The sequence below is a fragment of the Echinops telfairi genome, unplaced genomic scaffold, assembly GCF_000313985.2.
Source record: "Echinops telfairi isolate 266 unplaced genomic scaffold, ASM31398v2 ScPeMD7_3533;HRSCAF=4204_0, whole genome shotgun sequence".
NCBI lineage: Eukaryota > Metazoa > Chordata > Mammalia > Afrosoricida > Tenrecidae > Echinops > Echinops telfairi.
Window position 1 is genome coordinate 10,544,226 of NW_022107431.1, and position 13,697 is coordinate 10,557,922.

The 13,697-nt window shown below is 54.2% G+C and overlaps 1 protein-coding gene across 1 annotated transcript in view; it reads right to left on the bottom strand.

The window, feature by feature from the left end:
- ARID1B (AT-rich interaction domain 1B) overlaps positions 1-13,697 on the bottom strand; it is a 379,095-nt gene that overhangs the window by 42,708 nt on the left and 322,690 nt on the right. The window contains exon 8 of the mRNA XM_045294542.1: positions 3,364-3,509. Within this exon, the coding sequence (XP_045150477.1) occupies positions 3,364-3,509 (146 nt within the window). The remainder of the gene's footprint in view (positions 1-3,363; positions 3,510-13,697) is intronic.

Sequence of the window (13,697 nt, forward strand, 5' to 3'; positions counted from 1 at the left end):
CTGCCCGCTAGCCTTCGTATGACCTTCATTTCCCTCCCGGGGGATGATGATGGCGCCTGCCCTGCTGCTGTCCCTGTGCATTGATCGCAGGGCCAAGACCATGAGGACCGTGGGGTCGGATGTGAGGCTTTTCTGGCCCATCCCTGGAATGTCTCTGGACCAACTCCCTCGCCAGGAGCTACACTGCCAGGTCCCGGGCTCCTCAGCCATCCCTGTTGCCCCGGAGACGGCCGCCACAGCTGCGGCAGGACGGGCCCACTTGGAGCAATGGGCCGGTTGGTCGTTTACGCCTGCTCTGGATGACTGCCTTCTATCAGGCAGCGCTATCTTAATCGCACTGGAATCACATCGTGTACGTGGGTAAAGGAGAATCTGATACATTCCCAGATGAGGACAACCTCCTATTTCAAAACACACAATGCGATTAAAATAAACCAACCAACCAACCAACCAACCAACCAACCAACCAACCCATACAAAAGCCCTGGAGGGTAAGTGATCTTTGGCCAAGTGGATTCCCTCGTACGCAGCCACGGAGAGCTGGGCTGCCTATGACTTCTCCTGACAGTACAAGAAGGACCCTGGTCTGCGAGACCACTGAGTCCTTTGGAAGGCACGCACCTCCCCAGGCAGGCACGGCCCGTTGTCGGCGGGTGCTAGGTTCTGTCTGCAGCTCTGGGGTCCAATGCCAAAGGAGACGAAAGAGCACTGCTGGCGGGGTGACACGTACCGCGCAGTTTCAATGCTCCAAAGGAATTCCATTACAGCAGGCCAGAAGGAACATGCGACGTCAACCCAAACATGGTACTGCCTGGGGCAGCGAGGTGAGGCGGAGCGGAAGCTCCTAGCTGACGGGTCCTTGAAGTGCTTCCACTTGGCATCTCAAATGCCAACCCCCCAGCTCAGGGGGTGACTGCCTGCCTGCCTGATAACAGGCAGGGCGCTTTGATTTACTTAAACCAAGGGTCCTCAAACTACGGTCTGCAGCCCGCTGAGGACATTTATCCGGCCCGCCAGGTGTTTTTGCCCCATTTTGTTTTTTTTACTTCAAAATAAGATATGTGCAGTGTGCAAAGGAATTTGTTCATAGTTTTTTTTAAAAAAAACTATAGTCCGGCCCTCCAACGGGTCTGAGGGACAGTGAAAACTGGCCCCCTGTTTAAAAAGTGTGAGGACCCTGACTTAACCTTCCCTCGCACGAGATGTTTATTTTTCTTCCCCCCAGAAACCTCTACAGGGCAGCACTCGGAGAATGCCTCTGTTAGACTTGGGAGTTTGGTCAGATGAGCGCAAGCCAGGGCGTAGGGTGGGCTGGACCGAGTTCAGCCACAGTTGATGCAGCAAAAGGAAAACAGACCCCACTTTGGGGAACGTGAGGGTACTGGACTGAGGCCCAGAACAGGAAAAAGGACAGCTTCTCGCCCTGGAACGGGAGCCCCAACGAGGCAGAGTGAGCTCCTGCAGGGGCCTGGCGCGTGACCCCGCTGACGGCCGGAACGACGGAGCTAGACGCACATCTAAAGCCCAGTGCTGCTGCCATCTTTGGGCCCGGGATCAAGAGGTTTGGTTGCTGTACATCAGGCCCTTGTTTGCCAAAAGGGAGATTACGTTTCCAAAAGGGCATCTGCCCCCCATACTTGCTATCATTACGGGACACCGTACCTTAAAAACCTGGGTCTGCTCTGGTTTGGTTTGTCGGCCATGTCTGAACCTGGGAGAACCAGTCCAAAGCCTGGCCCACCGTCTCATCCTCGGCCTGACGAGGGAGGGGGAGAGCTGGGGCACCCCTCCCTCGGCGGTGAAGAAGCCAGAGGAGCAGCAGCAGCAGCAGGGGAGGAAATGGGAAACGCAACAGGAAAAACCCCCGACCTCTAGCGGGGCGATGATTTCCTAGGGCGCCGTGAAGCACAGTGGGGACCCAGCTGGCTCAGCAAAGCTCGGTGCTGACTACCGGAGAAAAGCCACACCCGGGAGCGTACCTATACCTTCCTGTCTGGTATAAAGCAACGGGTGACGGGATCTGCCGCAGTCCCTCCTGGCAAGCAATGCTCACGCCTCAGAGGCCAGGGTGCTGTGTTCAACTCCATAACTCCCGACGTTCTCGGTCAAGAAAAAGCGCACTGCCATCGGGTCGATGTGGACTCACAGCCACCCTGTGGATGGAGCAGAACTGCCCCGGGGGCGTTCTGAGACGTTTAACTTTTTATGGGAGCAGAATCCTTCTCTCTCCCCGAGGAATGGCTGGTGGTTCGAACTGCTGACCGTGCGGTGAGCAGCCCAGCGCAGAACCCAGAACCCCCTGACAGTTCCCAGAAACTTGACAGACTACTCCAACCGCACTCGTCAGAGATGGCTTTGCAGGAAGTATTCTGAGGTGATAAAGTGGATCAAGAGCATTAACGTGATGAAAATCTTAAAACAGTTCATGGAAAGAAAAACGCCATATAAATTTTCAATGGAGGCAATCTACAGATACTTAGCAGATTGTACTTAGGAAGTAACTACTTCCATGAATGTATATATATATATATTTAAATTCCTGAAATGCATCAAAGGACTTCATACCACCACCACCCCCCACCCCCGGGGATGTAGCTTCATGTCATGTGTCAACTGGGCCAGGCCAGGAGTCTCTGTCATTGGCAGACCTCATGGAATCATCTTCCATGTTGTGATCCGATGTGAGCAGCCAACCAGTGGGAAGAGAAGATTCCTTGCAGGTGCGGCCTGTATCCAACACTTACTGATGTTCTGACCAAGTTTGTGACTGCTCTCTTGATCCTGCATTTGCCTTGCCCTTCCTCTGACCTCTGCTTCTTGGCACAGGAGCCAGCAGCCTGCTGTCAGACTGCAAGATTTGGGGTTCATCAGACCCTGCAATCACAGTGAGTCAGGAGAAGCCTCCTGCTTGTTGCCTGGTCCCTGGATTTGGGACCTGCCAGCCTCCGTGATGATGGAGTCATTTTCTGGAAGCAAATCTCTCCTCTCCTCTCACTCTGTTTTCTGGTTTTGCCTCTGGAGAAGGTTTTGCCTTCCATCATCTCCTCTTTAAATGGTTATCCCTACCACAGCAGAAACGGACAAGGGCAGATTTTCGACTTGAGACCTCCTTCCAATATTCCTAACAATGCCCCAGAAGCGGGTCTCTCTCATGTGTGACCTCCAGTGACAGGTAGCCCACAAACACAGGAGTACGGTGTGTGACGGTAGGTGGACTGTGATGCTCGGGTCTTACAACACCACCACCCCCACGTGCCGGCCCCAGGATGCAGGAATATCGCCTTCTCCCCTCGGGCTGTCTTGGGGGGGGGGGGGCTGCAGGAGAACGGGTGGACAGGGGTGGCCTCAGGAGGCCAGGGTTACCTGTGGAGCTGTTGACCATGTTGGGCGTCATGCTGTAGGGCGGGACCTGCGTGCTCATCAGGCCTGAGCTGTTGTTCATTGGCTGGCTGTAGGGTGCGCTGGAGGCCATCAGTCCACCCTGATTCATGCCGGGAAAGCTGCCCTGCCTGCAGGGAGAGAAGGGACAGCACATGTCGACTGCATGCACAGGAGAAGAACAGCAGCGTCCGCGGCCGGCATTCTAGAACATTCCCTGGTGCAAGGGGCGGGGCTTCTACTTGGCAGGTTTGTTGGGAAGAAGAGACGGACTTCCTGGAGAGAGAAAGAGGCTGAGCTATATTGCTAGGTAGCTCCTTCAGTATTGAAACGCCCAGCTACCCTACCTTCCACCAACCAGTCACCGGCTCCATCGTGCCCGGTGTCCTGTGTTACTGCCGATCTGGGGCGGTGAGAGAACAGGACTTACGAAAGGGGTGGGGTTCGTTCTCTAGGATCGAGTAGGAGCTGACTCTTTGAACATCTCACAATATCCTTTGGTCAAAAAGCCAGAAACCCAAGATGAGACACCTGGGCAGAGCGGGGATGCTACTTCACAAAACTTGCCTTGGACTGGAATTTTTTCCTTTTTGCAGGATGAACTGTGAGACAAAGCAGTTCTCAAGCTTCCCTGGACTCTATGAGGTAAGCATTAGCATCCCCCCTGGAAATGCAGAGGGCCTTTTCTGTGCCAGGAGTCCAACGGGGTTGAATTCTGGGGCACATGTTCCTAACGAGCTATGAGAGCCGCCTGCCTCTGCCCCACTCTGGGGCATCCCGGTGCCAAGCGGTTACACTCGTGCCCTTGCTGTCACACGGGGGAAACTGCAATTCTCGAGCCGCTTGCTTTCTCTAACGTCCGGGAAGGAGGCTGGGCAGTGGGGAGAGACTGAGGCTGCCAGGGGTCGTAATTGTTGGGAAAATGGCAAAAGCAGAAAGAAAAGGGGTGACAGGGAGCCCAAACCCCCAACGCACATTCTAAGGCCCCCCTTTCTTATGTAAATAGCATGAGAAGTCTTGGCCAGTGGTTTCACTGGGGATTGAAAGGGTTCAACGCTGGCGGTGGTCTGATAGCAGTAGGCTTGTTTTGGGTTATACACTGATGATGAGTCTGACCCTCCCGCCTGCCCGTGGTTAAACAATTACCCATGGCTCTTGATGCACTGTTCACCCCCACCCCCACAAAAACGCAAGATTCTTTTACACGTGAATGGTCAACATAAACAACAACAAAAGCAAGCAATCTACTGTCCTTTGGGGCAGCTGCTTCGGTGGACTTAAAATTCTGGCCTGAATCAAGCGGCCATCAAGCTCAGAAGCAACAAAGCCCACATGGAGGAAGCACACCAGCCTATGCAACCACGAGGTGTCGAAGGGATCAGGTGTAAGGCATCATCAGAACAAAAAATCTTACCATAGTGAATGATGGGGGGAGTGTGGAGTGGAGATCCCAAGCCCATTAGTAGGCCACTGGAGATCCCCTGGCAGAGGGGTCTCGGGGAGGAGATGAGCCAGTCAGGGTGCGATGTAACAATGATGAGAAATACAACCTTCCTCTAGTTCCTAAAGGTTTCCTCCCCGCTCCCACTACCATGACTCGAATTCTATCTTGCAAGACTGGCTAGACTAGAGGAGGTATACTGGTACAGATAGGAACTGAAAATACAGGGAATCCAGGATGGATGAGCCCTATAGGACCAGTGGTGTGAGTGGCAAAACAGGGAGGGTGGAGGGAGAGTGGGTAGGAAAGAGGGAACCGATTGCATGGAACTGTGTGTGGCCTCCTCCCTGGGGGATGGACAACCGAAAAGTGGATGAAGGGAGAAGTCGGACAGGGCAAGATATGACAAAATACCCATTTATAAACTATCAAGGGCTCATGCGGGAGGGGGGAGCGGGGAGGGAGGGGAAAAATGAGGACCTAATGTCGGGGGTTTAAATGGAGAGAAAATGTTTTGAGAAACGATGTACAAATGCGCTTTACACAATTGATGTGTGTATGGATTGGGATAACAGTTGTATGAGCCCCTAATAAAATGTTAAAAAAAAACAAACAAAAACAAACAAACAAAAAAAAGAAATTATATAAAAAAAAAAAAAAATTCTGGCCTGCTGAAAAAGCTCACGATGAGGCCACAGTGACTCGACGGCAGTGAGCCTGGAGTTCTGGAGACTAATTAAGGCTTCAAAGGTTTAGGGGTTATTTAAAACAAGCCATTCCAGACAGTATCGGACAGACCCAACGCTCAGTGGTGCTTGGGAAGAATGTTCTGGGGAAGCTGAGCATCGGGGGCGGTGGCCCTGTCACCCCCCCCCCGGCCCCCACCAGAGCTCACGGACAGAAGGTGCTCAGGTCACCCAAGGACTCCCGAGTAAGCTCCTGGCCGGACGGTGAGGGTCTTGGTGTCAGCGTGTGGGGTGCTGGGATGGGCACGCCGCGGTTTAGGCACAGTTAGGCTGCTCATGCTTCCTCACCAGACACATCAGGCAGAGAGTGGCCATGACTTGGGAACAGGCTGTGCTGTCCACAGGCCAGCTTCCTCCAGTGATGGGCGGCCCCACGGCCAGCTTCCGCCTTGTCCCCCCATCTGGAGCAGATGCCACCTGCTTTCTGCCTGTGTCCTGGGCACCAGCGCTGCTTCCTCTAGATGGGCGTGCACCCACCGGCCCCTCCAATGGGCACCATCTTCTGTGCATACCTGGCTTGGGGCAGTGTGTGAGCTGCTGAGCGGGACAGGGTCTGACCTCGTCAACCTTTGTTGGAGACTGGAAGGAGACTAAGGGGAATGGACGGAGAGCATTTCCCTTTGGGATAAAGACAGCCATCCTTCCACCAGACTAGAGTCTCGCCCGCAGGGACACTACGTGTATACGAAGGCCACAGATCCTCAGGCCAGAAAAGAGAGCCGGCACGTGACACCCACTATGCAGCCGGTCAAGTGAATTGGCCCTCTGGGCTCCATTCAACTTTCAGCTGTGACCTCCCCCGGCCAGCACCACTGTCCTCACTCACTGTGCGAAGACGATCGTTTAACTGAACATTCTCAGTGCAAAACCTACCGAAAGATGCGTAGCCCCCGGAAAAGGAGCGGACCAGAGACTTCCACTCTGCCACGCACTGGGCGCTCACCCTCGACATCAGGCCTGCAGGTGGAGGTGGGTGCCGCCACGCTAGCTGCTAAATGCCACAATAGCTGTGCCAGGGAATAAAGACCTAGTGGCATCTCGGGGGCCATCTGATGAACATTCTAGAAAAGTGCTCTGGACATACTGCTAAAGGTGGGCAGTGGCCGCACGCTACGAAATGACAACTCCGGCTGTGACACAAGCCCAAGGACACCGAGCAGGCTCCGTCCCTGGCACAGCAGCACTCCCTGTCCATCGCCTGTCAGAGCAGGGGACGGGTCTGCCCCTGAGACACACTGACCGACAGCCACAATACCCGCGTCCCTTTCCATCACAGCCCTTTTACCAGAACGCACACTGGGCTTCAGCTGGGGCTAGAGGTGCTGAGAATCTCATTCTCGGGAAACATCCAGGTCATTAGAACATGATGAACTCCGGGGTGAGGTGACTCCTCAGTGCACACACACGAGTATACACACACACACACACACACACACACACACACACACACACACACGCTCTCTCTATTAGAACAAGATGAACTGCGGGGTGAGGTGACTCCTCAGTGTACACACACGAGTATAAACACACACTCCTCTCTCTCTCGTGACTCCTCAGTGCACACACACGAGTATAAACACACACACACACACACACACACACACACACTCCTCTCTCTCTCTCTGGGCATTTCACCAAACACACACATCTGCCAACACAGGCTGGATTATGGGTTCAGCAAGTAGACAGAACCAAACAGCAGTTTTAAAGTCACTGCTAAAAGTCGACCAGGGATTTTCCGCTACCCTGTGCATTTAGTGGTTAAAAGCACTACCATGGAATTCTATGGAGTGCCCGCCCATTCCCAACTATCTCGCTGTTAAGTCAACCACAGTGCGTGTTTAAATGAAGACCCTCAGCAATCTTGGGAAGGGGCATTGGTGGTGCTGGGGGTTAAACATTCGCCTGCTACCAGCAAGGGCGGGGCTCAGGCCCCGCCTCTCAGTGGGGAAAGAGGAAGTAGGTGGAGCCTGCAATGACCTCCACTCCTGGGAACTGCAAGGAGCAGTCCTCCCGTCCTGCGGGCTGTTATGTGTTGGAATCAACTTGGAGCTTTAAGAACTGACATCATTTTGTCAACAGTGATGGACCGAGGGGTGAGAGGTATGTCCTTTATAAAAGGGGTGGCTTTCCGATCCTGCTCTTTGGAGGAGAAGGGACAGACGTGCTTAGGAAACAGATCAGAGGAGCAGAGCCCTCCAGACACAGTGCCAGTGGCCCAGGCACATGGAGAGAGGATCTACCCTGAACACCGTCCCCTCCTGAATTCTAATACCAGCCTTGAATGGCGTTCCAAATGAACCCGCTGGCAGTGCTTCCTGGGAAAGCGAGCCAACTCGCTCTGGAGCCCCCTTTCTCCGGGGGAACCCTGGTTGAGGTCAGAAGTCAGAAGAGAGTGCTGACGGACTCAGGCAGGCAGGCAGGCTAACGCTGAGATGTGGACGCTCTCGCTCAATCCCAACAGTGTTCAGAACCAGGCACTGAACGCCTTGGGAAGCCTGGATCTCAGCCGAGCCCATGTGCACGTGGGCCACAGCATCTCCTGGCTGCTCAAAGCCTCACACGGGGTCTGAGGTGAACGGTTTGATGAGCCGATACTGTCTCCACCCACGGAGGCGCTCTCCCCCAAGCATCAACATCAAAACCGGGGATGAAGCTGCCGGCGCCCTGCTGTGCATCTCTGACAACTCGCCCATCAGCAGTCCTGGGGGCTTGGAGATAAGGGTGGGGGCGGAAAGAGAGAGGGAAGGAAGGGTGCCATGTCCATACCCACCCAGCCCTTGGCAACTCTGGGCTGATTCTGACTGACTGCGACCCGACAGGACTGAGTAGAACTGCCCATGGGGCTCTGGAGCAGTCATCTTTACGGGAGCAAAGGCCCACACCGTTCTCCTGCAGAGTGGCTGGTGGCTTTGAACCGTCACCCTTGCGGTGGCAGCTTACACTTAACCCACGGCACCACTAAGTTTCGAAGAGCACACCGAAACCTCAAACCCACACGCCATTGAGGGGACGCTCTCTCCCAGCACCCCCACACGGGGTGTTTCTGAGACGAGACCTTCGTGGGGGACGGTCTTGTCCTTCTCCTGGGGACTGGTGGGGCTTTGGATCGTTCATCTCTCCCTGAGAAGCCAACACCTGACCCACAGCACCCCAGGGCGGCTCCTTCAACGGCACGGTGGGTGGAGGGGAAGGCTGGGGTCAGACCGGAAGAGGCTTAGTGCTCCAGAAGGTTCCGTCTTTCACCAAAGCCCCAGGAGCGGCACAAGGAGACACGTATTCGGACTGGTAAGACACGGTGGGCGGTAAGGAAAGTTGGTGCCCAACAGAGCGGACATGGGCCGACCTGGAGATGACTCACTCAGCCATGGCGTTGTGAAAACAGCATCCCAAACTTCCACACGTATCTTGCCTGCTGCCGCTTTTCCAGGAAAGCAATTTGCCAGCGCCCCCATCCCGTCCCCCTGCGACGAGAATCTCTGTCCTAGAGCCCACCACCCAGGATCGAGCGTCAACCTCCAACTCACAGCGACCCTAGAGGACCAAGCAGAACCTCCCGGGGGCACCTGAGACTGTATCTCCTTTCGGGACTGCAAAGGCTGGTGTTCCCTGTGGAGGGCTGCTCTGGGCCCTCGAGCCTCTTCCCCCTCCTGGTCTCAAGGCAGGGACCTGCTTACAGCTCCCAAAGCTTCCTGGAGCCATCAGGAGTGCAGAGACCTGGACTAGGTATTGAAGCCAGTGCTTTGCTTGTGCATTCTGTCCGGCAGCGAGAACTTCAGTCGCTGGCAGTCAAGCATGTGCCCTCCGTTCCCAACGCCCACTCTGCAACTATCTGCCGGTTCCTGGCAAACATTCTAACAGGAGCTCAGCTTCTCCTCAAGAGGGACCTTGTTTTTGGCCCGTACTCGGGGTTTCTGGCTGCCCTGGTGCAGATGCAGGTGGCAGCCCGAGGGGGCAGCAGTGCGCCCATGCCCGGCCTCTTCTGCGGGTCCTGTGTGGACCACCCTGGTCTCTGACAAGGCGTGGATGGCACATTCCTTGCCTCTGGTAGGAAGCCCCCAGTGTCTCATGGATAGAAAGCTGTCACGGATCATTCCACAGGAAGAAGGTGCCCTTCCTACCTGCACGCCATCGTGAGAAGGTCCCAATTAATGTCCAGTGAGGGTGACTTTCCTCAGTGACTTTTTGTTGCGGGACATGCCATTGCGGTGATCCTGACTCCCAGTGACCTGCAGGGTCAGGGCAGAGCTGTGTCTGGCGTTTCTGAGACCGCAGCTCCATGACACTGCCTGCCTCCCCTTCCTCCTGCAGCGCGGCCAGTGGGTCCCAGTTAACAGCCAGATGCTCAGTCTGACAGACACCAAGGAGTCATGTAACCATCACGATGGACTTGCACGCTAAGTTTGGAGGGGATTTTGAGTCCCTTTATGCCACATGTACTCATCGGCCAGTCTCTCTGCTTAAGACAGCAGCTCATTCCGGTCCTGGGTTCTCATCTCACCCCATCCGAGCTTTGCATTCTGCAACATGTTGTAAAACCCTTAAACAAAGCACACAGCAAAAGGAGGCTCCAGGCCGGGGGCCACGGAAAAGCAGTCATTTACATCCTTTTTTTAAACCCTTCTCCTGGGTAACATACGGGGCTTCCATGAGTCAGAATCCACTAAGAGGCAGCTGGTCCGGGTTTTTAATTCTTAGAAACCTCCTGCGCTCCAGAAGGCCTGGGCCACACACAGACATTCGCTCGTGAAAGCAGCATGCTGCCCAAACGAGTGTCTCGGAAAGCCACGGAAGCGGAGCCAACCACAGCTCTTTCTCTGCTCCCGTCCCAGGGGCAAGGCTAAGGCAAGTCCTTTCTGGCAGGTATTTCTACCCATCAGAGGGATGGGTGGTGTCGTGGGGCAAAAGGTTGGGTAGCTAACCACGAGGTCAGTAGTTCAAAACCACGAGCTGCTCCATGAGAGACGGGGCTTTCTACTCCCGTAAACAGGTATCGTCTCGGAAGCCCCAGGAGCAGCTCTGCCCTGTCTGACAGGGTCACTATGCGTCGGAATGGACTGGATGGCGGTGAGTGGGAGTCAGGCAACGCCTCAAGGGAAGGGCGGTGCCTTGCAGGCTGGTAGCTGTACCTCGTTAACGATGGGTGTGGTGGCAGAGGTAGGATTCAAAAGAACAGAGGTCAAGACTGCAAGGAACCCTGGGGACCTGCTACCCACAGTCCTTCACACCACCCAGAACAAGATCCCGGTCACCCGTACTACCTACCACACTCCACAGTGAACTGCACAGAGGCAGTGGCTGTCACGTCACCAGCGACGTATACCTCCCCTGCTTCCTTCAGCCTCAAATCCCGAGGCCCACAGATGTTAGGGTCAAAAGAAACTGGCCTCCCACACCCTTGGTTCCATAGCCCCAAGGATAGCTACTAATGCCAGTCTTTCACCAGGGCCCCACTGAACAGCTGGTCCACAAGGACCTCACCCTGGCAGTGAGGGGCTCTGGATTAAGGAGGCAGGAGTAGGGGTGATAGGGACAAACGGACCCTTCAGTCTGAAGAGGACACTGATGTCTGAGGACTCAGGTGTGTATGGCTATCAGCATCTCTTCCTTCTAATCTCGTCTGTCTGTCTGTCTTTGTCAGGAAACAGGCAATATCTTGGTTTCCAATAGTCAGATGGCCTGTATAAAAAAGAATGTATTACAACAGGGCCCGAGAGCCAGGGGCCATGGAATTACTTGTTTCTGCCTCTCTGTGTGGGGCTTCACAGCAGAGCCACTCACTCACTGCCGACTCAGTGACCCTACAGGACAGGGTAGGACTGCCCCCGTGGGTTTCCGAGACTGTCATTCTTTATAGGAGTGCTCCCGAGGAGTGAACTGCTGACCACACGCATAATCACTACGCATCAGGGACCTGACCACTAGGGAAGTGTGGGAACATCATGACAGGGGGAGGGCATGCACGTGGTCAACAATCTCCCTCGGGGGCCACCTTCAAGGACTTCTCCCGACTCCGCCTCACATTTCACCTCCGATGCCTTGGAGTCTTATGAACAGTAAAACCAGAAACAAACTCTCTTGGACTTAACATCTTGGTTTGAAGTCTTTACACGGATTTCATGGTTGTGGTAGTAGCTCTGTAACTTTGAAATATTTGACTGAAATCATCTTAAAAGACCAGCAACATGCCATCTATTCAAATTCTATATTCTGAAGGGCATGGGGTGGAGCGGTAGAAATGAAAGTTCAGAACAAGACAGCCTTCAAAAGGGGGTGGAAAAATTCCATAATCTTTCATGCCATTTTCCACTCATTTTTTTAAGCCCACCGACCTCCAACCTGGTATTTAGATGATAATATAAAGGCTTACATATAGTTACAGAAAAATTTAAAAACTAAGCGTTTGGAATCTTTTGTCATTCAATGACATAACTTTTTAAATCATAGCTATTTTTTGGGAAACCTAATTGTCCCAAATCGAAAGGGCATAGTTCCCAGCTAATACTACTCACTCCCCGCTCCTCGAGCCCAAGGACCCAGTGTAACTATAGAGTGGGGCCTGACGCCCACCAAGTTCCCTGCTCTCTCCATTAAGGCATTTCCATATCAGTGGACCTTGGCCCCTCAGCAGAGCTGCCTCAAACAGCAACATGGGATGTGAATTATAAACACACCTCTCTGAAGAGTGAGCTACTCAGGCAGGAGCGCACCAGACAGGAACAACACGAATATCCAGACAGCTGGCTTGTCTTTTGTTCACAAACCCAGCTGTTGGAACACGGACCCAGACGATCAGAAATTCCCCATGAACGTTTTTTTTTCTCACACGAGGCCATAGAGGGTCTTTTTAATAGTTGAATTTAACTTTGTATGTATTTAAACAAGAGCGGCGATACATAATACGTAATGCAGAGTGCTACCCAAACACCCAAGAGTCTACCCTCCCCCGGAGGAAATCACACGTTCCCTGACAGCCCCTTCCCTGATATTCACAGTCTCCAATTTGAAATGTGGGGCGTTTAGCTGTTTTGTTCCGGAAGGCTGCTTGTATTAAAATGCAGGCAACGTTGTAGACACCCCCACTTCATCCTGGCGTATGGGCTGCAATCCCCCAAGTCTTCCCTGCCAGCGGGGCCCAGGGTCGTTTGTTTTCCGCAGAGGCGTGGGAGGCCAAATCCGTCTGGGTTCCGAGAGAGGCACGCTGGCTTGCGGTCTTCAGTATAACAACTCCCTTTTGGTCGCAGGGTAGTAAGCGTCCACAGGAACTTATTCTGTGCAGTGTTTTCTCAGAAGGAAGGAGCTTGGAGCGTGAAGTCCAGTCAGTGGCCTGGGTCTGTTTCCAGGAAGCCAGAGGGTGGCATGTCCCGTATTGATACTGTCTACGTGCACGCATTTACCTGGGCAATCAACGGCAACTCCCACTTCCACCCTTGTGTGACCCACACGCTGTCCACGAGGGTGGGAAACTCAGACACCATACAGGTAGGAGCGAAGGGCAAATGGACCAGGAGTTCAAATCCACCTGTGTTGCAGCAAGCAAGCTCCCGCTGCACCTCACCAGGTCTTTGGTCCCAGAAACAGACACGGGGGTCGGCTGGGGATGGGTGTGCGGGCTGTCACTGTCTATAGGCCCCCAACGAGGGCCACTGCAGTGAGGAGGAGGTGAGCATCCGGACCATCCACCCAGAGGTGGGCTCTACGCTGAGCAGGGCTGCCTGTACAAACAATGGGCACAGCCTGTGGGAGGAGGAGCCACGGCAGGCAGGGGACTCGGTCTGTCTCGCTGGGAATCAAGGTGCAGCCTTGATTGGAGGACTGAGCAGAATAGACCGGGCGTGGTTTCCCAAAGCAGACCACCAGGGAGAGGAGACGGAAAGCTCCCAAGAGGCCCCTCCCTTCCTCCCCCCCGGCAGTTCTGAAGGCCTCTTCTTCCACCACTGAACCTCTGCCTCCTCTTCCTGGAACGTGTTCTTATAAAAAATGAAACAAAACAGTATCCCCTGGAAGTCCGTGTGGAACCTCAACACTGAGAATCTCGCCTAATCTCGCACTGTGTTTAAGTCTTTGTCTGAGAAGCACAGAGTACCACGGTGGCGGGGGGTTAGAGCGCGCAGTGGCCACCACGGAGTCGG